We start from the raw sequence: 26,554 nt of genomic DNA on the forward strand, positions 1-26,554 counted from the left end.
AGAATTTTGAAGAGGTTTGTGAGGTTGGATATACTATGGGCGGCGCTGAGTTTTGGGGTTTTGGCAACACTCGTGACAACCGTGAAGTATATTGTGATAAAGGAGAGAGAGACATATGGGTACCATGAAACCTCTCTTTCTCATTGTTGACACCTAATTTTTCTTTCCAAATAAATTAAAAAAAAAATAAAAAGGGGTGAGAAAGGCCGAGTTAGGCCAAATCTGGCCTTGGCCCGACCCACCTCTTTCCTACCCTTCCCCCATGCGCAGCCCAGGTCTTTTCCCTCGTGCGACCCAACCCCTTCTCCCTTTTTGGCTCGGCCCGTGCTCAAATTTGCTTCCCCTCCAGTTGTCTTTTGCGTGGGGAAGCAACAAAGTAGAAAGCACCCACCCAAGATAGAAAGGAGCGACGATAGGGGACAACAGGATCTGGCATGGTAGGGAAAGCTGGTTGGGGAGCCGTGAGGGAAAAGAAGGCACAGGCAGAACAAAAGAAGAAAAAGGGAAGAAAAAACAGGAGAAACGGGGAGTGCCCAACCGGGGGAGAAGAGAGAGGGAAAGAAGGAACTAAGGGCAAAGAGCAGGGAGGAGTGGCGAGAACCTATTGCTACTACCGTCTCCGAGCCGCCATTCCCACCGTAACTCAAGTTGGTATTTCATCGAACACCCGGTGTGCAGTTCTTGAAATCGAGCTGGCCGGAGCTTGTTTCGTCCGTTTTGGGCGAGCTCCGGCCTCCGTAGGTCCCCCTTAGGTCCCCGTTTGGTTGTTGGTCACTTGCTAGTCCCCGCCACTGCCGCCTCAAGTCCCATTTAGGTCGGAGGCCTCCCGGTCCGCTTGTGCCCACCTCCTGTTCGCCAAAATGCCCATGTGGGTTCTCCCTCCTTGAAGCTCCTCCATGTAGAGCCCTAGGACTCCTAGTTGCTAGGAGGGATGCCACCGCGGCCAGGAGAGCCGGGTTGTTCCCCCCACTTGGCCAAGGCGGCGCCGTTGCCGACATGTGCCATCCTGGCACCTCTGGTCGCAACTAAGTAGTCGAGACCAAGGGGTGCAGGCTGAGTGGGCAAGATCATAGATTTGGCCCACTCGGCTCTTGTTTCCACTTGGGCCCATTGCTTGGGCCCAAGTTGGGCTTAGCCCAACTAAGCCGGACCCAAGTGGGCTGGGCCTGACCCTCCTTGACCGGACTCGATCTATACTAACCGCGCCGAACCTAAGTCAAGTCGGACCCAACCCGACCCACTGGCGAATATAAAAATATAAAAATATTTTATTTTTCCGAAAAAAAGTTAAAATTTTTTCGAAAATCTAAAAAATGCAAGGTTAGGTTAGGAATTGTCATGTCTTGTCTTTTTAGTGTAATTAGGAATTCATTTACCCGTATATTGATTATATCACGTGTTTAATTTGTATATTTAATTATGTTTAATTGCACGTGCTCAATTTTACTACAATTAGGACCTCGGTAGTTATGATTATTACTTTGATGATTACGTACCCGCATGCTCACCTCACATGTCAGTGGATAGGTATAAAATCAATCGAAATTGCCTACCAAAAATCATGTTTTTAAAAAGAACATGATTAGGTATCGAAATAGCACTAATTGGTCAATTTGTTATTCAAGTCGAAATATTTGTCCCTAGATTCTTTGAATGCTATGAGGAAGAGAGGTGAGCAATTATTGTCTATGATAAGAAGAATAGACTAATTGGTGACTCGATTAGAACAAAATTCTTAAAAATACCCCAACATCACACCGAGGTATAGGCTTGGAGTGGTCAAATTCTGCATCTAATCATGGGCCTTAGGCATGCCATCATTTAGCAATACCACTAAACCTATTTCACTCCCCAGAAGAGGAAGAATCACGACACGGCTATTCATGGAAGAGCTTTTATTTTAGAATTAACGTTTTTTTTTTTTTTTTTTCTATTTATACGGAAGCTTGGTGATAATGGCTACTTTGCCTTCTAAGTCCAACTGAAGTCAGAGAGCTTATTGAGAGGTTGGAGGGGAGAGTTCTTCGTTGGCTATCATGGTTCCTGTGAAGTAGGTCACATCCTTTGTTATTCCCGTCGAAATATTTATCATTTAGCATGTGTTGATTTGTTATGAGGAAGAGAGCGTGAGCAATTATTGTCTATGATAAGAAGCTTTTCTTAATTGAAATCGATTAGAACATGATTATTTAAGGTTTGGCATCACACCTTAAGAAGTTAACGCTGAAATTGTTAGTGGTTCAAAGCCGTGGATCGAAATTTTTTGTACGTTTTGATTGGCATGCCATGCTCTAGCTGCTTGAAATTCCACGGTAGAAATTTGGGTGTTTTTACAGAAGAGCCACCAAAATAGAATAAACACGCATAGTGAATTGCACTTTAAAGGGAAGAGCCTTACCATTTTAAGAATAAACTAATTTTTTTTTTTAATTATAGTTAGGCTTGAATTGGTAGTGGTTATTCTTGGCTTTTAAAATTGCAATGGCAAAGCTGGAGGAAAAATCGGGAGGCTAAGAGGAAGACATTTTATTTCTAGCCATTGAGGCTGAAAGACATTGTGATTCAAGCAGCGTTCCTTTGCCGTTCCTGTATAAAGATTATTTATCATTTAGTTCAAACTCATGTATTGTTTTGTTATGAAGTGATGAGTCTATTGAGTGATTATTATCTATGATAAGAAGTTTTTCCTAATTGAAATCGATTAAAACATGGTTGTTTAAGGTTTAGCATTGCACCTTAAGAACAGCACCAGGTGATATTGTTACTAGGTTTAGGATCGTGTTACATTTCGATTTTTTGTACGTATTTGATTGTCTAAGTGCCCTCAACTTTCGCTTGCTGCTTGAAATTCCTTTGTGGTAGAAATTTGGGTGTTTTTACTTTAGAACACGAGCAAAATATCATAGCTTCTACAGGTATAGGAATCTACACTTTAAAGGGTAATGGTGCCTTAATATTTTAATGGGATATTGTCAATTGTCATCAATATTACCTTTTTAGCTAATAGTTACTTGAATATCAGTGGTTATTCTCTTATCAACTAAAATTGCAATGGCAAAGCTGGAGGAAAAATCGAAAACTATAATACTTAGTTGACGACATTTCATCTTTCTTCTATTGAGGTTGAAAGACATTGTGATTCAAGCAGGTTCCTCGATATAGGCCTGTTATGTATAAAGATTACTTACCAAGTTTAGTTCAAACTCATGCTATATTGTTTTCCTTTTCAAGTGATGAGTCTATTCTCTTCTCTATTTTTGTCCTAAAAATTTTGCAAGACCAAACGCCCATATCCATTGCAAATCGCTTCCCGGGAACATAATAAAATTTACATTACTACTCAGCTCTCCAATGAGAAGAAGCCTCTCCGAGGTTTTAGTTTCTCCAATCCTATTCAATTCAAACAACTAAAGACATGCTGGTGCATAAATAAATAGCATTTGAAATAGCGCGTACATATAAATAACTAAATGTTTATGCAAATATATCACTTGCTAGTGAAGTCGCCGATGGGATGATTAGGATATCCTACAAGGATCTATATCCTCACATTTTTTAGATAAATACCAAGTCGGTATGCCAAGGAAGAGGATCTATAGAATCTCTGCAATTCTTGAGTATGTATAGATATATAAATGAAATCAACATTAGTTAACTTTCAATCAGTTTTGGAAATCGGAACAATTTCAAGTTTTTAATTCTTGTTATAAAGAATATGACAATTATGAACTCTTTCACTCTTTGTATTGTTGCAAGATATCTTGAAAATTTTGTTATTCAAAGGTCAAAAGGTGCGTTCAAGTTCTTTTTGGCCCTCGGCTATAGAATACTTGTGTCATACAAAATACACTGCTTAGATTTGCATGATAATGTGGGCAAGAAGACTGAGCATTGTGTAACATCTTATCTTAACCAACTTTCCACGCAATTGCACCTTCTGAAGTAATATACTTTTACTAATGGCAATCTGAACCAAAGAAGCATTTGCTAATACCATATGAGATTTGTTAAACAAGAGTCAGCCCTCTTATTTATTTAAATTTGACAACTATTGCAAACCCAAACATTAGGTTAAACTGTCACTCTCATACTTGATATTGAAATCCTATTAATTTGCACAAGAAGATGAAAGTGATTTAACTAAAGAAACACTAAACTAAGTTCTACAACAGTAGCCTTAATCATGCAAAATGGCAAACAATGCCACAATAGATTAAATGAAAACAAAGCATATAAAAAGGGCAATTGTATATGCGGAAAGTTTCCTACGTCCACATATCAATAACTAAATCCTTCAAAATAACATGATTATGCCCTAAAAGTTTCTTGCGCCCACATATTAAACGAGCACGCAGCTAGTGCTACGTGCTTCCTTGGCGTAGCTTCAATAACTGCATTACCATCAGCTCCATAAATCAATAAATATGCCCAAAAAAAAAAAAAATCCATTGCCAAACGTAAAAAATTAACATAAACTCAAAGGCAATAAAATAAGTAAAAGTGAATCCCATTACCTTCTCTAAAACCACTCTTGAACTTGTGAGGTTGAGTTTTTCTTCAACAACTCTACCAATTGTTGTCCTTACTCTAAACCCAATTTCTTCACAATGCACTCATGTTTGTTCCAAACCACAATCAGTAATTTAAGGGCAAAAAAAGGTAAATTCCTAAATAAAATTTAACAAAAAATGATAAATAACTAGTAACAAAGATTGTGTAGTCTAAATTAACAAAAAGATGCTTTCTTATCAATGACAATCCTCTAATGCATCAATTACTTCCATATTGAAATTACTTGATGAAGGAAAATCCAACAATAATGACCGCAAAAAGTCAATCCTGCACAAAAATGAAAGTATCATAAACTCCATGATTTTAATTAATGAAATCATTCTATCAAATTAACAAACATCATACCTTATGTGAGGTGTCTCTAGTATATGAAGACGTTTTTTTCTTTCGCTTTTCACAAATGCTCTTAAATCGAGTATTTGGTTTACCTTTTAATTTTCTCCGAAGGGGATCAAGTATTCAAATTTCACAATTTTCTACATCTTTGGATTCATCATTTTCCACCAAGAAATTAATATGATAATTACCTCTCAAAGATTGCATTTTGTTTGTGATATGAGTGAGAACAAAGATGCAAGAAAGTTATAGTTGCAAGCTCCTCTATAATTTCATGATCTGCATTATTCATCACACTGAAAGATAATTGCATCAATCTTTTCAAGCGCAATATTTTTTACTTCACTGCAGCATGAGAGCTTTTCCCAACATCACAATAAGCCCCTTGTTTTGCAGCTTTTGTCCATCTTTTTAGAATGTATTGTGAATGAATACTTGTGACATTTACAACATGTGTCAAGATGCATAAAATATCCATACACTACCATCCTCACATTTCAAACAACTTACAGTTACATATAATGGTTAAATCACCCGAAGTAAAACAAATAATATGCCTCATTTCACTATTTTCAGTTGCCATGATATGATTGTGCAATGGCCCATCAATTTCTAATTTACAAACAAACACAAGCAAAACATGTAAGAATTCATCCTGGAAATTCCTATAAATGACATGAGTTTATACATTTGCAACATGTTTCAATATTCTACTATTTTCAACCATTATCTACAACTTTCTTCTAGTGTATTCAAAATCATCAATAACTTTAGAGTTGCGCATTTTTTCCGATTGCTTCTTGTAATGATTGACAAATTTATATAAACTCACGGTCTTACATGTTGTATCTTGAAAGACATTATTTGTACTCTCACTTTTTTGTGTAGATCTAATTCCTACCCAAAAAAAAAAATCCCAGTCAAATGCATGACACCATTTATAACTCAACCGATACAAGTTATCCAACCACTTGTGGTCTCTTAAGCTCCATTCTTGACACATATCGTTTAAAAAATTATGCTAGTATTTATCACAAAAAACCCTATTTTCCAATAAGATATCAAATATGATGTGTAACATTTTTCCCAATATGTCATACACATAAACGATTATTAGTATTTTGAAGAACAATTTTAATGGCATTCGCCATGACATGATCTTGATCGATAAAAATAGTCTTGAGTACCTTATTACCCTTTGCCTCTGAAAAGATTGAAATGCCCAAACAAAAGAAACAATGGTTTCATTCAATAAAAATGCACCCAAAGATGACATTCTTCCAATTATGATTCAAGTCAAAGAAAGAAACATATATCAAATTGTACTTATTTGTATGATAAGTTATATCAAATATCACTATATCTCCAATACTTTCATAATCTAGCTTAGATACACCATCAGACCAAAAAAAAGTTGATTAGTCTATGTTCCTCATACAATTGAAACGTATATAAAAAAAAAAAATTTGATTCCATTTGATTGTAAGCAATTAAAATGGTTAATGAGACTTTGACAGTCACCCGCACTAATTAAGTTCATTCTCTTTAATTGTAAAATATTTTGACAATCACTTAAAGTAAAGCCAATATTCTCCTGTCTCGCGTCTTCACTACTAAGGTAGAAATATGCTTTTTAGCCCTTATACCAGCTACAACCATAGAAGTCAAAATACTTTTATTAGTATCCATCATGTGTCAATATGATCATATAAGATATTTCTATTTATCATCGATGAAATAATGATTATAAAAATCCTTAAACTTGTCCACTATCCATACTCCATTTTCAATTTTGAATTTTATACAAACTTGACATCAAGTTCTCTTCATAGTCCTATAAATATTTCTTTGTTCATAAAGTGAAATTAGTGGAGAGTATCCTTCACAATTATAAAAAAAAAAAAAAAAAAAAAAAAAAAAGGCATGTTCACAATATTCATTAACTACTATCAACCTTTTATCATTTTCTCACTCCAAACCTCTTGGAAATTGCAAATGTATTATATATCTTATATGCTTCATCCTCATAAACAAATGTCATGCCAATTCTAAATTGAAATTATTTATCAATATTATGCATGATGATATTATCCTCTACAGCCTCTAGAAAATTAAAAAAAAAAAATCTAATCATTTAAAGAATGTAAATAAAGGGAAAATTAACTTTAATTCTAAAAAGATGAGTCATATCCATTATTTTGACAATAAGTCGAGCCAGTAGTGTAGTACTCAAAATAATCTATCAAAAAATTGTACAAATGTAAGCTAATGAGATCAAAAGATTGTGAAATGTGCATATTTCAGTCATAATAGAAAATGACATACCCACTTATCTGCGAGACACTCTTGGTATGTTCTCGCTCTTGGTTTTGCAATCAACATAAACTTTACTTCCTTCAATTGCAAGCTCAACATACCACCATAAACAAATATGCAATTACAGGCAAAAGAACAGCCCAAGTGCCATAACTTGGCACGGAGGGACACTTAAGTGCCATAACTTTAAAATGATATACTTGAGTGCCAGTTTTCAAGTTAAATTGGACACTTAAGTGCCACTCCGGCGAAAATCCGACCAAATGACCGACTTGGCGACTTTCCGGCGAATTTGATCCAAAACGGCGTCGTTTTGCACCGACGTGGCGGAGAAAATGCAAAAACGACGCCGTTTCGTGTCTACGTGTAAATAATAATATAAAAAAATTATTATTTAAAATTAGTTATTTAAAATTTAAAATTAAGAAAATTTTAAAAATTTAAAATATTAAAAAATTTAAAAATTAAGAAAAAAAATTAAAAAATTAAAAAAAAAAGGGGGTCGAACGGGGCGGCCGAGGGCTAAGCCCTCGCCGCCGCCCGCCTCCCCCGCATTGCCGGAAGGGCCGGCAACGAGGGGAGGGTCGGCCGGGTCGCCGGCCCCGACCGACCGACGGCGAGGGCTGCAAGCCCGCCGGATCGCGGCGAGGGCCGCGACCCTCGCCCCATATCCGGGCAAGGGCTCACGGGCCTCGCCGTTGGCCTCGGCCCCGTCGCCGACCCTTCCCCTCGCGGCGGCGGGGAGGTGGCGAGGGTTGCGGCCCGCGCCCATCTAAGGCAAGGGTCACGGCCGGATCCGGTGAGGGCTCGCCCGCCGCCGCCACCGCCGGAAGGGCCGGCAACGGAGTGGGGAGGGTCGGCCGCCCTGGCCGGGGGGCCCCGACCGACGGCAAGGGCCCGCGAGCCCTTCCCCTCCAGGGTCGCGCCCTTCCCGGTCGGGGCCGGCGACGAGGCGGGGAGGCGGCGGCGGGAGGCGGAGGGCTGAGGGCTCCTCGCCCGCCCCGTTCGAACCCCCCTTTTTTAATTTTTAAAATTCTTAAAATTTTAAAATTTTTCTAAATTTTTTAAAATTTTTAAATTTTTCTAAATTTTTTTAAAATTTTCTTTTTTTTTAAATTTTTGAATATTTTAAATAAAATTAATTTTAAATCTAATTTAATTAATTTTTATATTATTATTTACATGTAGACACGAAAACGGCGTCGTTTTTGCATTTTCTCCGCCACGTCAGCATGCAAGACGATGCCGTTTTGGACCAAACTCGCTGAAAAATGGCCACGTCAGCCATTTGGCCAGATTTTCACCGGAGTGGCACTTAAGTGTCCTATTTTACTCCGATATTGGCACTTAAGTGTACCATTTTAAAGTTATGGCACTTAAGTGTCCCTCCGTGCTAAGTTATGGCACTCCAGGTGTCCCAACCTCTGCAATTACATAATAAATTGAGCATAAGAGTTTCCAAAGACAACCAATGATTAAAAAAAAAAAAATTGAATTTAGTATCACACAGTTGAATAGCTTATGCATGAATTGTCAATTGCTCCGAACCCCTCATTGAACAATTTGAACAAAAAAAATCAAAGAATTCCAATGGAAGGAAAAGACAAAACTTACAAGATAAAAAGGAAAAATAAAGGAACTGTTATCAATAACCGTCATAGGAAAACTTAAGATGGACATTGATACAAAAGTATGAATCAAATCCATCGTTTTGGTCAATGTGGACAAAAACCAAAGTAATCCCAAGCTTAAGACCAATGTAGATGCCAAAGCATGAAAATGCAAAAGTTTAGAATTAGAGATGATCCGACTTGCTTTGATGGGAGTTTGCTATCTTGTCTTAGACTTTTAAAAATGATGTACCCAATGCCAATAGTCAGCCCATATGGCAATGCAAAGCTAATTTCGAGAAGAATGTGAACTTGAATCAAACGTAATTGTACATTAAACTTCACGAATTGTAAAGCATGACATCACTGAAAGGAACTATACTTTTCCCATGAAGCAAAAAAAAAAAAAAAAAAAAAAAAAAAAGCACTATCTTTCCAAGTAGCAAGCTAAAGCCAGGGGTATCCAAACAATTAGATACACATAGAAAATCGAATGGTAGCATAGTCTTAAGCCTACTAACAACATCACCAAACATTGTTTTTTATAGAAGGTGTAATGCCAAACCTTAAGCAACCATGTTCTAATTGATTCCAATTAGGAAAAGCTTCTCATCATAGGCAATAATCACTCACACTCTTTTTCTCACATCAAATCAACAATGATGTTAAAACTTCCACATACCAAAGGTCACGACAACAAATACTGGCAAAGGATGCAACCTGCTTCACAAGAGCCACAACAGCTACCAAAGAAATCTTCCCCTCAACCTCTTGATAAGCTCTCCAACTTCGACTAGACTTCGAAGCTAAAGCAGCCACTATCACCAAGTCTCCATACCTAAAAAACCTCGATCTATTCTACGATGACGGCCCCGTCTGCGCACGCAATGCACTGCATGTGTAGTAGCTAGAGGACAGCATGACAAAGAACTTGAGTTTCTGTCCATGGCTCCAATTGCTCGTCCGCAGCGTTAACTGTAGAAGGTGTGACGTCAAACCTTAAACAACCACATTCTAGTCGATCCTATTAAGAAAAACTCTCATCATAGACAATGATCACTCTTACTCTCATCCTCACAGCAAATCAACAATAATGTTAAATTTTTCATACCAAAAGTCATGATGACAAATACTCCAGCAAGAACGGCAAAGGACACAAGTTGCTTCACAGGAGCCACAACGGCTAGCAAAGAACTCTCCCCCTCAATCTCTCGATAAGCTCCCTAACGCCGACTGGACCTAGAAGTCAAAGCAACCACTATCACCAAGCCTCCAAAATAGAGTTAATGGAAAAGGGAAAAAAAAATAAAATAAAATAAAAAGGAATGAGAGATAGAGAGGTCTCATGGTACCCATACACCACTCTCTCCTCCATCACAATATCCCACGCAATTGTCATGTGCATCGCCGGAACCGCAAAACTCAATGCCACCACCATTACATCCAACCTTGCAAACCTCTTCCACTTCAAAATCCTTAGCAACGTACTCGAGCTCGAAATCGGGATCAAATAAGGGGTAGAAGATAAAAAAGAGTTCAAAAGGCCAATCAGTGGTTGGCAATTTCTAGAGCCAAGGCTGGAAAGTTGACAACAGCAACAAAAACAAAGGCAAGGGAGGGGAGCACTTGAGGTGAGTGAAAGGGATAGGTTTGAGACAAAGGCAAGGAAGAGAGCACTTGGGGAAGAGAGGCAAAATCAAGATGGGAAAGCACTTGGGGAAGAGAGAGGCAAAAGCAAGATGGAAAAGAAACATGTTTTGTTACAAAAAGGAGAGAGAATGCAGTAAAAATTTGTAGTAAATGCAACCAGGAGGAGAGAGAAAAAAGTGGCTTTCAAAACTTAATTTCGTAAGCCTCAACCTAATAAGGCCCAATAGGTTTTCTTGGACTGAGCCCATTCATTGTGGGCAATATACATATCCACATTTGGTTTGATGAGGCAAGGTCCATTTTTCTTGGGCCAAATTTGGGAAATAAAATCGTAAAACACAATTCTCGGTTTAATGAGCCAAATAAGACCAAATACTAGGATTTCTAGGGCAGAGGCCGATTATTTAAGCTTACGCTCCAAACCCAATCAAGGTCAATAGGCTAAGATACACATTTGACCCACCCCAAACCCATGTTCTTGAACCTAACTAAAGCATCCCATGCTCGTCTTGTCCTGAGCTTTGCTTTCATATTGTGGCCATGACCATTTTTTATTCACCTTCATGAACAGTTTTGTTTAAGCGAGGGTTAAGATTTATCGCTTTAACTTTTGGCCATAAGCAAGGGGTCATTGCTCAATAAGAACTTTCTCGAACAATATCACTAGATTCCCAATGCTATATCACAATGCCTAATCATCCCCTAGTCTTCTCAGAGGTATAGCGCATACATCTAGATGCAGATTCTGATTCAAGGATTAATGCACGGACAACATAGGAAAACGATAGAATACATGAGAAACCAAGAAATGGAAAAGCTGCTATTTTCTCTACAAAAGTGGAGGAGCATTGTGCGGCTTGCGGATTAGCCGATTGAATAATTGGATAGGTGCCCCTTCTCGTGCTACATGCTCCCTTATCCTCCCAAAGCTGTAGCGCCTGCCATAAAACTTGATTGATTTTTAAGTAAATCTGCTGAAATCTACTGAATACTCTGCAGAAAGAGGCCGCAGCTTTGATTTTAGAAAAGGCTATATGGGGACATAATACTTATGCCATCTTTGATCAGTAAATGCTTATCCATGCGGATTAGCTTGTCCCTTTACTGCATGGTGCACCTTCTCGTGACAGCAGAAGGCATAAGGAATTGCGAAAACTGTCCCTTTACCCAGTAAACTTAGGCATGACATCTCTTGTACACCAAGGTTACTTCAATCAGGTAGCTCAGTCTGCTCCTTTTTTGCTGTGTCTCTCATAGTACACAAGAATTTGGCTAGATCACAAGAATAAGCATCTGCAAGAGATGCGTGTGTCAAGAATGGGAGCCTCCTTAATGATCTTCCGCTCAATCCCTAGACAAGGACATATAAGCATGGTCAATATAAAAAATCTTACATATTGCACGATCTCCTCCAGCTGTAAACTTGCAAAGCTAACACAATGAAGAAAAATGGAACTCTCTGACCTCACATGTCTCTGCAACTTCAAGCAACATTTTGCAAAGTCCTTCCATCTCTGGTCCCTGGGCAACCTGCCTTTCTTGAGCAGTTGCATAATTTGGAAGAGTGAACTTAACCGGCTCCTGAAACAATTCCACTTGGCACTTAGTGCTGGTGAGAGTTGACCCAATCTCAGTACCATAGCCAAAGAAAAGTCCCAAGTATCAAGCCAGACAGGTGATGGCATAAGGCATCGCAGCATATGAATTCAAGACTTGATAGACAGCAGCAGAAAAATGAACACAATTCTTTCATGGCAAAACAATCTTCCAGAAAAGTATAAGCGTGGCTGTATCTATACCTCTGTATCTGACAGTATTCCTGCTCTCATAAGTTCCTGCACACAAGAACGTAAGATTTCGTATCGAGCATGAAGAGTCGGGGGACCAATATATGCTTTGATGTCAGCTCTATCAACAAACGCAACATCTGCAACGCAGCAAGGCATAATCTTTAAGTTAATACTTTTCAACCCTACTCTTACATAAGAACCCTATGAGATCACACAGGCAATAACAAGAATAAACCCCGCAAGTAACAATGAACTAAAATGAGGGACTCCACTAAACTTGGTGATTAATTTCCAAGAAAATCTCTTGAAATCGACAGAATAATTCGCAGAAAAAAGAATCTGCAGAGACTGAATTCAGAAAACGCTAAATAAGGACATAATATTATGAATGTAGAAAAGTGCAATCAAAGATATGAACGTATTACATAGAAAAAATCAACAAAAAGGTCCAACATAGCATGCAGCATCCTGTACAGATGGAAATCACAGGATATAAAGTTGATATAAATCAGTCTTACCGATAGCAGCTGTAATGTTTGATGTTGTCATAATTATTACGTTTGGTGATGACTTCAACTTGTCCATCTGAGTCAGCAGTGCATTCACAACCTGAGGAAACATTTCATGGTGAATTTACACTCATTCTTGTACAATGCATTCAGAGAATATTAGATTAGTCTCTCATTCCTCGATACTCTATTCTCTCAGGTTTCAGGCAGGTGCTTGAAGAAAGAGCAGAATAGACATGTAAATTTGCTGCTGTTTGGAAAGTCAGAGAATTGCACTAGTACCCGAATTGAATCTGAAGGTTCAGAACCAGACAAAGCAGCTTTTCGGGCTGCTGCAAGACTTTCCACTTCATCTGCATCATCACCATGTAATATTAGTCTAAAGGAAGAGGAAAGAGAGCTAAACTGCAAAAACGCTGCAATTATAATCTCACCAATCAAAACAAATACCAGATTGTTTTCTTCCTCCACCATCTCTTGAATTTTTTCAAAAAGCCTTGCAACCTAAAATAAAAAATCATGAGCAACACACTCCATACCTCCCAACTTATGGAAGAAACTCTTATTGGTGGAAATTTTAATCATATGCATACATGATATGAGGATAATGCATATCTGCTCAAGATCTCCATAGTGAAGTTAAAATTACTACTGCAGCATGGCTACATGCACTAATTATTGTGTCTTGCCCATGTGAAGAGTATCAAACAAACTATTTCCACTGAAGAAGAAACAGCACATTGAGAATACTTAGGCCGCATTTGTTTCACGGAAATTGAATGGTTTAACAAACATTTTCCAGAAAATGATCGCTTATATTGCTTAAAATTATACTCACAAAGAATCTTTTCATTACTTTATGTCTAAACATTTTCTTGGATGATGAAATGTGTTTTGTTCATTCATTCTGTAAGTAATACAAGCAATCATTTTTAGAAAAATATTTTCCAAATCAATCATTTTCTATGAAATAAATAGAACCTAATTCATGAATTCTTTAAGGAAGAGAGTAGAAATTTCAAGGCAAAGGAAGGCTCATTATTTTTTGGACCAGCAAGAAGCGACATCAGTCACAATTTGGCCGTTCTTTTCAAAAGAAAAGTAGAAGAAAAAGAGGTAATCTTTTGTCCATGAGCATAGCGTGCTGACTAAGAGGCGATTTCTCACAGGCAGAATTCAAGTCATCAGATGCTTAGATGATTTAAATCACTATCCTCATATTAATATTTCTTCTAAGATTTAATTAATTAATAAAAAAAAACTAAACGTAGACTATATGAAAGAGAAGAGAAGGCATCAGATAATTTATCTTGAGATGAATTAGGCACATACCAACTTGCCACTTTCGGAGAACCATTTACTGAACAAAGAGTGTGCATTAACTTCAATTAATTGGCACTGTGGATATCTGAAGGAAGAGAAAGTGGAAAATTTCAAAAGACCAATACCAGACTTTACATAGATTCCACCAAAAACATACAGGACATAGAAATCTTAAAGTCGCATGCCAACCTCGAATTAAAACGTATAGACAACTTCTGTGCTAGAGCTTTGCATAATGATGTCTTTCCTGTCCCTGGAGGTCCATGTAAAAGAATGATGCTGCAAAAATAGGACAAATCATTCACAAAAAGCTGACAACACCTTAATTGGGGGAAGTAAGTGATTAATGATATAGATATAATGATTACTACCTTGTGCCAGTATCAGTGTAAATTAATGCACTAGAGATTATTAACAGTAGATTTTGTTACTGGTTTCTTATTTCCATGTAATACGTTAATGACTGCACATTTACATAGCTATCCATTGATCCTAGACAAATGCTGACAAGATCATGACTATCTGAAGCTACATTTCTGTTCAATACATTGGGAACCATGCTACAAATACTGAACAAAAAACAAACAAATGTGCAAATGCCACTGACCGGTTCCAAGACACTAAAAAGGGATCCACACCCTTTTCAGTGAAAAGTAGTGCACTTTGAGCATACCGCAACAGCCTTTGCTTCAGACCTGGTTCATAAATTAAGCTGCATTTGGATATACAAAAGTTATGACCAACAAACTTCCTGTGGTTTCCAGGAAAAAAGTCGCAAACACACCTTTCCCAAATCCCATCAAATTCCTTTGCAGGGAGTATCCACTCATGGAAACTAGATAGTTGGCCATCAGCACTTGATTCTTCACATGGTCCTTCCTCGCTAAGCTGCCAAGAACCATTTGAGCAGTGAGTTTAATGGGTTTGCTGAAATGCAGTATTTTGGAGTATCAAATTAAGTACGCCAAGCAGTGCTAAGAAGCAGACATTAATACCGATGGAAAATGAAGTGACTGACTATATTTGGGAGAACTGCACATTAGTAAGAGGAAGGGAAGAGGGAGAATAAGTATATCCTATATGCCTGGGCAAAAGTTACCTGGAAAACATGCACGACAGGCTTGACTTGCCAGAACAAAAGAACGCCATGATCTTTGACACCCTCATCTACAAGGAAAAAATTCGAATAAACAGAGCTCATGTGTAAAAAATTTTCTCCCATTTGACAAAGAAAGTTCCTGAAAAGAAGAAGAAAGATTCCTATATAATCAACTTAAACATTGTCCACTACACAAATCCACCCAGCCTAAACCACAAAACCACAAAGCATAGCATCAGGGATGTCATCAGGTTTTGTTTCTCAATCTGCTATATCCTCTCAATGAGAAACCTGAAAATTTTTTCCCTCAAGAGTCAGAACATACCGGTCTCGCAAATACGAATTCTCCAAACATTATCCACAAGAAACACGTAATCGATCGGCACAGGAACGGGGCCATCGCTGTAGCTCAAACTGCGCTTTTCAAGCATCCTGAACATTAAAAAGGTAAAAATTATTTCTGAGTTCTCACCTGCAAAGCAACCTACTCTCTCAAATCACAGGCTGGAAATGGTACAAAAACACACGAGGTTATATAACCAAAATTTCGCCTCGGCACCCTTGTTTATCGGTCTAACCTTTAACAAACAGAACATCTCATGCTTCGTTCATCAACGAGCTAATAGTCGAACGAACCATGGCCGCCGATCACATGCGTCGTGCCAACATTAAAAACAAGTAATTCGGAGAGTTTCTCGGATTTACCTCTCGACGGCAGATCTGACATCGTCTGTGCGAGCCGTGCTGGAGGGTTTCAAGCAGACCTCGACTGCATCATCCAACACACGCAAAGCTCCGCTTGAGAAAAATCGACACGGATCGCCGCGCCTCGAACCGCCAGCTCGGAAAACCGAAGCTGCCGGCGGGGACTCGAAGAGGTAAGATCGGGGCGCAGAGCGAGAGCTTACCGGGGACGAGGATCTTGTCGTCGGAGACCGGCGGCGCGGGCGCGGCGGCGGCGGCGGAGATGGAGGCGGAGGAGCGGCGCCGTTCTGGTCGCGGATGGCCAGATCGGTGACCGAGATCTCCATCGGAACGCTCATCGTCGTCTCCGTCGCGAACCCTAGAGGAGGAGAGGGGTCTTCCGTCTTCGTCTTCGGTCTGTTTTTGAAATTTGGGAGGGAAAATGAATCGAAGCTCTGAAGCGGATATATGTGGCTGCCGAAGGAGTGGCATTATGGTAATTACGATTGGGCCGGCCTCCTTGATTAGAGAGAATTGGGCCGAAACTCGGTCGAGCTATTCGCGAGTAGCTCGGGCCCGGCTCGATAGTTGCTCGAGATCGACTCACCTAAATTCGAGCCCAGCTTGAGGCTCGACAAGATTGTTTTCGGGTGGGATCGGGTCGGGTCCTGTCGTGTATCATGAAAGCCCGTCCTGGCACCGCCCGTTGACATCCTTAGCTTGAGCTCGAGCTACTCGAGTATTGGTCAAGTCGAATTCAAACTCGTTAATACTTGACTCGACTAGCTTGTTCGCCTAATTGAGTTTTCATTTTTTTTATATTTCTTTTTCATAATTACAAAAAAAAAAAACGTGTGAATTGCTAAATCAAAAGAAAATAAAATGACCAAAATAAGGTTGAAAAAATGTGTTCCTTTTTCACCAACCTAATGTTAAATTGAGGGCCATGGTTATTATTGTGATTGCATCATGGGGTCCATAAAAACATATTGCCATGTAGAATCGATCTGTACTATTTGAAATAGCATTTAACTCATTCATATTAATGTTAAAAATATTCAGATTGATTTGCTAAATTGGAAAATTCCATCGTAAGTTGCTGATGGGCCTTTAAATAAATTGGATATATCCATTGTTCCATAAAATCCTACAGCATAGGTCAGTATATATTATGTGGCAAATTAATCTTAGTACATCTAGCATTATTCTCTTTCTTTTTTTCTATGTTTAAGTCCATTCCTTAAATTCCACACTTGCAACCAAAGTTCCTAGGCAGAGACAGAGACAAAAAGCCTGGTCCTACACAGAGTTCCTGTGGAACAGCAGCATCTCACATCCACACAACCAAAACATCCTGCTCCATCAGATTAGATGTACTGGGATTAGGACAATCAGACAAATCATTCACCTCCATCTTTTATCCTGTACTGGGATTCCGCTATTCTCTCAGACAAAAACAGATATGGGTGCAAACCCACCTTTCCCATCTCATAATAGCAACAAAGTAATGTGAGGCTATGATTCTCTTCCACCATGGCTCATACCAGAAGCCAACCTCATGCCAACCCTGAATGCTGATGAAGAAGCAGCAGCAGCCAGAGAAGCATGAACCCGAGCACGAGCTTGAGATCCTCAAGGCGGTGGCGCAAGCCTGGCACAGCCACTCCAGCGGCTCCAGAGTGGCCGCCAGCAGCGAGTTTGACACCCGCCGGCTTAACTTCAAGAGCAGGCCTTCCCGGTTCAAGATGGAGGCAATAAGTGGTAAGTCGGTGGTGCCTTCCAAGGGCAAGGGCAGTCTCAGCGGCGGTCCCTGGGACTTCAGGGAATCCCTGTGGGATTCGTACGAGATCGTGACGGTCGCCAAGAAGCTCGAGGCAAAGTTGAATTTGGACGACCCATTCGGGGAGTTGCCCGGGGCCGGTAAAGTCATTAGGAGGAAGCGGGAGAGTAGGAATAGCTTGAGGAATCTGTTCAATCTGATGTCATCAAGAAGATATAATGAGCCCGATGCTCCGAGTCCGAGTTTACTAGACAATCAATTTTGATCAGATTCACCTTACATTAGTCCCACAGCTTTTGGCTGTTGTCAATTCAATCACATTTCTTGTATAGGCTTCTGTAAATTTCCATTGCTGAGATCTACTATTCCTTCTATCGATGTTGATTTCTGCAAATGCTTATCTTTGTAACACTTTGAATCTGCCGGTTTAGTCTGATTAGAAATGTGATTTTGCTGGCGAGCGTAGCATAAGAAGGCATCAAGCAAGCATGATTAAAAGAAACTGAGATGACAGCAAAAGACAGGCCTTTTATTTATATTAAGGTTGCTAGTAACACCCTTACGAGAAGGGAGGTTATTTTGCCTGCCAAATTAAGTGTGGACATTCATAGCTCTACGGGCCTAATGCGCTTTTCAGGTGTCCCACTTGCACAGTTCAAATCCTCGGTGCTTCGGTGGAACGTAGCCATCAGACCTCACTTCGACGACTTCTTCAACCATTACAAACTCATCATTCCTGTTACGCCCGAACCTCTCCTCCTCGAACTTCATCACTTCGACCTTCTCCTGGAACTGAGGGGGGTGATGGTGGTGCTGGTGCTGGTGCTGGTGCTGGCTCTGGAGACATTCACTCTCCTCTTCATAAGTGACTTTCTGGTGGAACGCAGGGTGCACATTCGGGTATTGAGGGACGTTCGGATGGATACTGGGCGACCTCGCTATTCTTGTGAGGTGCTCATGGTATTCTTGGGATGAGGTGTCCCAGCCATTCTGCTGCCACGATTGGCAATCACCGCTCTTATACATCTCTTCAGGCGTTTTGTTCTCACACTTCAAAGCTCAGTTTCTGAAGTGAATTTATAGGCGAATTGCTGCTTTTTCTAGGGATTCCAAGTGATAAAGTGTGCATCTAATTCCTGGGACCTCGATTCATTTTCTAGCAAAAGGCGAATAAACCTGGATAAATTCCTGGCAAGTGGCAACAATTATTCACGCGGGTATCCTGCAAAGGCGAATAAACCTGTATAAATTCCTAAAGTTACACATAAAATGTACAAAGAATCTTGTCGAAGTATCCTGTGAGGACAATCTTGCCTTCATATCAGTTTCACCGCATACGTCGCTATATCGAATCCGACTGGAAGTCTAGATTAGCCCTCTTGCAATCTATGTCGATCGAAAAACTTGCTTCAGAGGTGAAAATGCATACGAAAAACTTGCTTCTGATGAAAATTTCATCTGATTCAGGCATATATCTGTTTCTGCCACTCTACATCTTGTTATATCAGCAATTAATGGTCTTTTACTTTTCCTCGACGCGACCAATGTCCATTAGGGGGAAGTCGATCGGGAGTTTCACAGCAAAGAAATTCCCAGAAAATCGGGTCTTCGACGAGATTTACTTACATAAATGCTAAAGCCTAAATGAGCATGAGCATTCATTTTGACAGAAAAAGTAATGCCCGTTCATGACAAATAGGACACACTGGTTCATACATAAGAGCTTGACTTCCATGGTAGCCGTTGCAAGAAACTATGGCTTCTGCAACTCCAGCAACACCCGCCAAAAACATCAACTTCTTGACTGCCATACCTCAATTTCCAGAGAACCCCAAAACCCTCATCCTTCAAAAATGCAAGAACGTCAGAGACCTGAACCAAATTCACGCCCACCTCATCAAGACCCGCCTCCTCTTCAACCCCTCCATAGCCGAGAACCTCCTCGAGTCGGCAGCGCTCATCGTCCCCAACGCCATGGACTATGCAGCCTCCATTTTTAATGAAATTGACAGACCCGATACGTCGGCTTATAACGTAATGATCAGAGGTTTCACTATGAATCAGTCCCCTCTTGAAGCCGTGCTTTTGTACCGGGATATGATTGAACACTCGGTGCCGCTGGATGAATTCACTTTTCCTTCTGTTTTGAAGGCTTGCTCTAGGTTAGGAGCTGTAGATCAAGGTGAACAGATCCATGCCCAGGTTTTGAAAAGGGGGATTAGATTAACTGGGTTCATTGGCAACACTCTGATTCATATGTATGCAAACTGTGGCAAAATCAAGATTGCCCGTAAAGTGTTCGATGGATTGACTGAAAGGAACATTATGGCTTGGAATTCGATGTTTGCAGGTTACAGTAAGGGTGGGCATTGGGAGCAGATCGTGAAGTTGTTTATGAGGATGCGAGAATCGGGTGTTGGATTTGATGAAGTTACACTGATCAGTGTATTGACTGCTTGTGGGAGGTTAGCTGATTTGGAGCTAGGAAAGTGGATTGCAGACTATATAGAGATAAATGGGATGCAGAAAAACGCTACTTTGATCACTTGTCTTGTTGATATGTATGCAAAATGTGGTTGTTTGGATGTTGCAAGGAGATTGTTTGATCGGATGGGACCAAAAGATGTTGTTGCTTGGAGCGCCATGATATCTGGTTACACCCAAGCAAGGGAATGCAAGGAGGCGCTCAATCTTTTCCATGAGATGCAGGCTGCAAATGTAGAACCCAATGAGATCACATTAGTTAGTGTTCTTTCTTCATGTGCAGTCCTTGGAGCCCTAGAAACTGGCAAGTGGGTTCACTTCTTCATAAAGAAGAGAGGGTTGAAACTCACTGTTTCTCTTGGAACTGCATTAGTTGATTTCTATGCGAAATGTGGATCAATTGTTAGCGCCATCGATGTGTTTATGAAGATGCCCGTGCAGAATGTGTATTCTTGGACGGTGCTCATTCAAGGTCTCGCTAGCAATGGACAAGGCAAGAGGGCCCTAGAGTTCTTCAACATGATGCAGGACAAAAAAGTTCCACCGAATGATGTGACTTTTATCGCTGTTCTTTCTGCTTGTAGTCATGTGGGTCTGGTCGATGAGGCTCGGTGTCTCTTTGCCAGTATGAGTAGAGACTTTGACATCGAGCCCAGGATGGAACACTACGGCTGCATGGTTGACATTCTTGGACGAGCCGGGTTGATCGAGGAGGCGTACCAGTTAATACAAAACATGCCCATTAAACCGAATGCCGTTATTTGGAGAACATTGCTAGCTTCATGCAGGGTTCATAAGAATGTGGAACTCGGGGAAGAATCATTGAAGCATCTAGTCAAATTGGAACCCATGCATAGTGGCGATTACATACTTCTCTCGAACTTATATGCATCTGTTGGGAGATTGGAAGATGCAATGACAGTGAGGAGTCGGATGAAGAGGAGAGGAATTAGGAAGACACCTGGCTGCAGCCTGATTGAAGTCGATGGAGTCGTTCACGAATTTCTTTCTGAAGATGATGCGCATACTCACTCAAAGGAGATATACAGGGCAATTGAGGACATGCTAGGGGAGATCAAATCTGCTGGCTATGTGCCCAACACAGCGGAGGCTAGATTTGATGCAGAGGAAGAAGATAAGGAGGTCTCGGTTTCTCATCACAGCGAGAAGCTGGCAATTGCTTTTGCTCTTATCAGGACCCTTCCGGGAACGGCTATCAGAATAACGAAAAACCTTAGAGTATGCTTGGACTGCCATAATGCCACAAAGATGATTTCAAAGGTATTTAATAGAGAGATCATTGTCAGAGACAGGAACAGGTTCCACCATTTCAGAGATGGGCAATGTTCCTGCAACGACTACTGGTGAACACTTGGGTAGGTTAAGTGTTCGAGCTGCATGATGTTCGGTCTCAAATTCAACTATAAAATTCTCTGACCGTGTCCCAGTTGGCGATACGAATATTTACTCATTTCTTTAGCAATGGGGGGGGGCGATAACATAGCTTTCTTTGGGCAGCCTCCTTTGCAAAAAAGGTGTGAATGGTTGGTTCAGTACAAACTCCATCTCCTGAAACCATTTGAGAACCTCCGTGTACAATTACCATTTCCATCATACATGCTCTCATCATGTAAAGTCCTGGAATGAATTAGTCCGGCATCTTCTTAAACATCTGATTTCGAAGAACATTTTTTAGCATTGAAAAGCCACCTACTGGGATGATTCCCTCAAATGATTAAAAACTCAAGATTCATAGTCATTACAAATCTGAAATCGTGAGTGCAAATTATTGTTGCATCGGACATGTAGAACCCTTTCATGTCGGGAAACTCCAAACCAGAATCATGTGGACATTTTAATGTTTGTGCACGCATTGCACTGAAAGGAGAAGTTTATTTATCTGAAGAACTCATGGAGTATTAAAGATAGTGCCACTCGCCATTCGGTCAATAGTTTTGACAATACAAGCATATCTCAGCTTCAGAATATTGCAGATGCTACTTTTATTCTTCCTATTCAGCATTTAGTTTTAAGATCTGTTCAGTTGCATGTCTAGATAGTCACTCACTTTGACAGACTTAATTAATAAAACTTCCCTCTTCCCCATAGACTTCAACTATCCGTATACTCAGCGTATCATGGATGGAATGAAATTTTATATCCCCGTTTCGATGATGAACTTGCTGACAGAATTATGTCTAGGCAAACTGTCTAGTCAATCACTAGTTTTTCAGGAAAAAAATAAATATTAAACTTTATTTGCTAGATTGAAGCTACTAAAAATTAAAACCACGGGACATACAGATCAACATGGACAATGGTTTTCGCCCAAATGCGAAAACCGCAAAATGCATCTTTGTAGTAATAGACTTGTTTACACGCAAAGATTTCAAGGAGAGGCAGGGTTTTCCCTATCCATCTCGCAGAACTTCTCCGGATAATGTTGAACAATTTCCCATTTAGCTTGAAGCATCATACAATACCCAAAACTAAATACTCGAGTTTCTTCCATGACATAGCTAGATAAGCAACTAGGATCCTGTAAATTGAGAAAATGTATCAGATGGAGTAAAATGCATGAGCTACACGAATTTTGATGCAGGGACAATGACCTGAAACTTGCTAAGCTTCACTGAAATACATTCTCGGACACATAGAGAAAAGGAAATATAGCATTTGAGGTTCGTAGCACATTTTGGATAGTGTGAAACAAGTGCGCATTTTTATCCTTTTCATTTGGAATGTGCAATGAACGGACATAGATAAGCCTTTCTGGGTACAAAGTGAACAGATGGGGCAAGACCAAACTTACCTTTCTTTTACAGGTGTCTTGACTCCATGAAGGACCAGACTCCCATCCATTCTATCTTTAGCTAGTGCAGTTAGTAACATTGGTCAAAGCAGAAGAAGCAGCCCTTTGGCTTGTTTTCCCTTGCTTTAGGCGTTTCTCCCGAGGCATCACGTCTTGCCATCAAGGAGCTTGTACCAGGTGATTCCGGTGGCAAGACTCTGTTCTCAGAAGTGAAGATTCGCGAAGGAATGACTGGTTCGGGAGGAGATACGGTGTATAGATAATTAAGGAGCATTTGGATTATTTCGCTGAAGTGGGGGCGATCATTAGGATCCTCTTTCCAGCACGAAGTGAGAATAGTAGCCATTTCCTCCGGAAGATTATCAGCACTGGGCCTCACATTCTGAAATTTCAGGACAACACTTTACACCATTAGACATAGCTAAGCCAAACTGGAAATACCACTTCTTTATGAGGATTCTTGTTACACTCGAGACATTTGTTAAGCATACTTTATATGGAATAGTTCAAAGCATTGCATACCACAATGGCAATGCTTTGAAATTGTCAAAACATTATAATAGGTTGTCTAACAAGTGGCCCTGTCCACCAGTTAACAGGATCATTTTATGAGAGCCTGAGAATGTCTATTACCTTGAACGCAGCTGCATAAGCTGCCTGAAGATTTGACATGCCTTCAAAAGGCAATTTGTTGTGTAGAAGTTCCCACAACACTATCGCAAAGCTATAAGCATCCACTTTATGGTTGTAATGCTTCTTCTCTCCCTGCCTTAATGTAACAGTGCTGTATAGCTGCCCCAACAGTAACAAAAACAAAAAGTAAGAGCTTACATCAAAATCATGCTTGTGCTCACGCTATGGCGAATCCATTATCCAGCACATGTGATTGTGTGTGTCCATGTATCGAGTACCTCTGGAGCCATCCAACGATAAGTCCCTGTTTCAGCAGTCATCATCTCCGTTAATGACTCCTCTCTGGCTAAACCAAAATCTGCTAATTTTACTGTTTTCTGGTCAGCAGTCAATAGCAAGTTTTCTGCAGAGAAATCCAGTAAGGGGTACTTGAGCATGTTGTCAAGCATAATCAAGCATCCAGGACTTGGAAACGTGAAGATTACCGGGTTTGAGATCTCTATGTATAATCCCGTGAGAGTGCAAGCATTCCATTGCACGTGCAATATCAAGGGCAAAACCAATTGCAACCCATGTCTCTAAGCATCTTGGGCGGATATTCAGCAAATATTTACGTAAAGTTCCTCCTGATAAAAGCTCAGTGACTATCACCATTATTGGTTCCTTGCAGGCTCCAATAAACTGGCCATTCAAAAGGTTTAGCAAAGTGTCAGCAAAAGGGTCTTTATATTCACAAGCTACCAATCTCTTCCATTAGCATATAATGATGAAGATACAAAAGAAAGCAACAAGAGTAACTTCTCAATCCTACCTTGACCAAATTTTTGTGCTGAACTCTAGACAACATGGCCACCTCCCTTGCAAATCGTGCTTCTCTCTTGGCAATTTCCTCCGGAGTCTCCCCTTTATGGATGATTTTAATGGCAACCGTCTGGTTTTTATATCTGAAAAACACCAACAACGCGAATTTCTCATTAATTCAACACCCTTTATCAGAATGTCAGGAAAAACACAAGAACATCCTTGAAATTTTCAGATGACAATTTTCAGCCGGAATAAAAACCAAAAAGTGTAACATCCTTGACATTTCAGAAGATTGCTGCACATAGCCATTGAAACGAAGTAGAGTCTAACTGAGTTCCAAAATGGACTTTTTCCTGGTCACTCAATCAAGAGATGTCTTCAATGTTCAAAAAAAAAAAAAAAATCAAGAGATGTCTTCGAACAACAACCCAAAAAACAAAACAAAAAATCAAGTGATGTCAGATCCGGTAACCATCACAATAGCAAAGTTGCGGCGCATCTGCACAAAATCAAATCAAACAGAATTGTCCAAAAGAGAACAGACCCATATCAGCAACGCTCCACAGCCTGAACTAAGATCTGAAGCAACGTCACATGCAAACGAACAAAATGCGAAAGCAGAACACAAGTTCAATGACTTGAGAGTCCAGGAAAGAAACTTGAATCAACAAGAGGTTAAAAAGAAAAAACCAAAAAGCTTACTTTCCCTCGTAGACTTTGGCGTGCGCTCCTTCTCCAATTCTTGGCCCAACAAACAGATTCTTCGCGTCAATAAGCCATTTAGCATCCATCCGGAAATCGTCATTTGAGTAAATTCTACTCCCAGATTCCATCTCTCTCTCTCTCTCTCTCTCTTAAGCAAAAAAGAATATGATAATTATCTGAAGCACGTCATTCCAGTAGCTCCATGCCATTTCGGACTAAATTTGCAAAACGCACTTCAAAAACAGCGGGAAAAGGTTCGTTCAGCATTACCAACGGATAAGACATGTCCTGCAATTTACTGCATTTTTCATAAATGCACTGTCCCCAAAATCAAGAATCTTTTTTTTTTTTTTCCTTATTTTCGAAGAGACCAGACCACCTTCAAAACTTGAAGGCGTGGCAAAAAGAAATGGGTACCCCAAACGTTTCAGACACAGAGATGGAACACTGAAGCAGGAGGTGAAGAGAGAGAGTGCAGTTCTTGATAAGGACAGAACAAGAGAAAACAAGACAGCTCGGAGACCCAAAAAAATAAAAAGATGCTTCCGAGTTCATCGGGTAAGAAGAAGAATCCCCAAAAAGTGGAACAGGGGAGGAGAAGCAATCAACATGATTTCTCGCGGAAAGATCCAATCTTTCATCAGCGAACACAACGGAGATGGAAAGCTACTAAAAGGGTCGATAGCCTTTTGGGAGTCTTGATTTGATTATAAATCTTTGAGGGGTGTGCAGGGCTCTACTCTGATCTGCAGACAGAATCACGGAAAAAAGATAAGAGAGCGTGTTCAATAAACAAAGCACAGAGAGAGAGAGAGAGAGAGAGAGAGAGAGTGAGTGAATAATGTAACATGGATTGGAAGACGTAAACTAATGAAAGAGCACATGGGGACTGATCGACAAACATGGGGGGCATGAAGCATGAACGGGAGAAAGAAGATGGTACCTTCCGTAAAAAATTTGAGGTACCGATGGATAACAGTAAAAGAGTTCGATGTGGCAAGAGAGGGCAGGACTGCAGAGATGAGGCAGACAGGTTTTGTCTAGTGAGTGAGTCCACATTGCCTGTCTTGCATTTAGTTCCACCCATTCCCTGATTTCTTGTCCAGTGAAGGACAAATTGAGCACTTTATCTCAAGCAATGACAGTCGATAAACACAAAATCCGGAGAATTAAGTACCATCAACTCAGGGAGTTGATGACAGAGACAGTACTAATCCCTACATCATTAATCCCACCATCCCTCTGTTCTTTTGTGTCACAAATTCCAGGATGATGGTTAGTGTAGCAATCCAAGATCACAAGATGGTAGTCACGAGAACGGTTTCCGGGCTTGTATTACACACGCCTGAGGGGAATCGTGTACATAGAGATGACGATCTACTGTATCTGTCCAAAAAAATTTGCGTTTCGAGTTCCTTCTAACACGACACATGGGCCACAAAGTAAC

General features: G+C 40.2%; 4 protein-coding genes across 7 annotated transcripts; 2 read left to right on the forward strand and 2 right to left on the reverse strand.

Annotated features, from left to right (window-relative positions):
- Positions 1 to 11,211: 11,211 nt before the first annotated feature.
- Positions 11,212 to 16,381, reverse strand: LOC104417677 (pachytene checkpoint protein 2 homolog). Its single transcript, XM_010028912.3, has 14 exons — positions 16,114 to 16,381; positions 15,911 to 15,974; positions 15,531 to 15,637; positions 15,206 to 15,273; positions 14,891 to 14,994; positions 14,714 to 14,818; positions 14,296 to 14,385; positions 14,116 to 14,191; positions 13,218 to 13,287; positions 13,066 to 13,136; positions 12,793 to 12,883; positions 12,284 to 12,411; positions 11,949 to 12,065; positions 11,212 to 11,835 (listed from the first exon to the last, which is right to left on the reverse strand). The coding sequence occupies exons 1-14, from the start codon at positions 16,379 to 16,381 to the stop codon at positions 11,695 to 11,697; spliced, it is 1,500 nt and encodes a 499-aa protein (XP_010027214.2). The 3' UTR covers positions 11,212 to 11,694.
- A 919-nt stretch (positions 16,382 to 17,300) lies between these two features.
- LOC104417688 lies at positions 17,301 to 18,063 on the forward strand. Its single transcript, XM_010028921.3, has one exon. The coding sequence runs from the start codon at positions 17,461 to 17,463 to the stop codon at positions 17,932 to 17,934; it is 474 nt and encodes a 157-aa protein (XP_010027223.2). The 5' UTR covers positions 17,301 to 17,460; the 3' UTR covers positions 17,935 to 18,063.
- A 1,296-nt stretch (positions 18,064 to 19,359) lies between these two features.
- On the forward strand, positions 19,360 to 21,839 carry LOC104434248 (pentatricopeptide repeat-containing protein At1g08070, chloroplastic). The gene has a single exon (XM_010047220.3). The coding sequence runs from the start codon at positions 19,425 to 19,427 to the stop codon at positions 21,519 to 21,521; it is 2,097 nt and encodes a 698-aa protein (XP_010045522.2). The 5' UTR covers positions 19,360 to 19,424; the 3' UTR covers positions 21,522 to 21,839.
- Positions 21,840 to 22,334: 495 nt separating this feature from the next.
- On the reverse strand, positions 22,335 to 26,199 carry LOC104417698 (serine/threonine-protein kinase STY13). 4 transcript variants are annotated; one of them, XR_001983026.2, is made up of 8 exons: positions 26,051 to 26,199; positions 25,105 to 25,853; positions 24,410 to 24,542; positions 24,084 to 24,279; positions 23,877 to 24,001; positions 23,599 to 23,757; positions 22,966 to 23,347; positions 22,339 to 22,692 (listed from the first exon to the last, which is right to left on the reverse strand). XR_001983026.2 is itself a non-coding variant. In XM_018866537.2 (6 exons), the coding sequence occupies exons 1-6, from the start codon at positions 25,233 to 25,235 to the stop codon at positions 23,036 to 23,038; spliced, it is 1,056 nt and encodes a 351-aa protein (XP_018722082.1). In that variant the 5' UTR covers positions 25,236 to 26,011; the 3' UTR covers positions 22,773 to 23,035. The 4 variants fall into 4 exon arrangements, 1 of the variants encoding a protein (XP_018722082.1); XR_001983034.2 differs by lacking the exon at positions 26,051 to 26,199 and having other exon boundaries at positions 22,335 to 22,692; positions 23,877 to 23,902; positions 25,105 to 26,014; XR_001983024.2 differs by lacking the exon at positions 26,051 to 26,199 and having other exon boundaries at positions 25,105 to 26,010.
- Positions 26,200 to 26,554: the final 355 nt, after the last annotated feature.

Source organism: Eucalyptus grandis, chromosome 2 (assembly GCF_016545825.1).
Source record: "Eucalyptus grandis isolate ANBG69807.140 chromosome 2, ASM1654582v1, whole genome shotgun sequence".
Classification (NCBI taxonomy): Eukaryota; Viridiplantae; Streptophyta; class Magnoliopsida; order Myrtales; family Myrtaceae; genus Eucalyptus; species Eucalyptus grandis.

Bases quoted from the DNA above. Each gene is read 5' to 3' on its own strand.
- LOC104417698 (XM_018866537.2), bottom strand. From the start codon at position 25,235: ATGGAATCTGGGAGTAGAATTTACTCAAATGACGATTTCCGGATGGAT. The intron at 24,002-24,083 runs GTAATCTTCACG...ATTTCTCTGCAG, and splicing joins ACATAGAGATCTCAAACCCG to AAAACTTGCTATTGACTGCT. The intron at 23,758-23,876 runs GTACTCGATACA...CTGTTGGGGCAG, and splicing joins ATCGTTGGATGGCTCCAGAG to CTATACAGCACTGTTACATT.
- LOC104434248 (XM_010047220.3), top strand. From the start codon at position 19,425: ATGGCTTCTGCAACTCCAGCAACACCCGCCAAAAACATCAACTTCTTG.
- LOC104417688 (XM_010028921.3), top strand. From the start codon at position 17,461: ATGCTGATGAAGAAGCAGCAGCAGCCAGAGAAGCATGAACCCGAGCAC.
- LOC104417677 (XM_010028912.3), bottom strand. From the start codon at position 16,381: ATGCCACTCCTTCGGCAGCCACATATATCCGCTTCAGAGCTTCGATTC. The intron at 13,288-14,115 runs GTATGTGCCTAA...TTTTTATTTTAG, and splicing joins TCTCCGAAAGTGGCAAGTTG to GTTGCAAGGCTTTTTGAAAA. The intron at 12,884-13,065 runs GTACTAGTGCAA...ATGTTTCCTCAG, and splicing joins AACCTTCAGATTCAATTCGG to GTTGTGAATGCACTGCTGAC.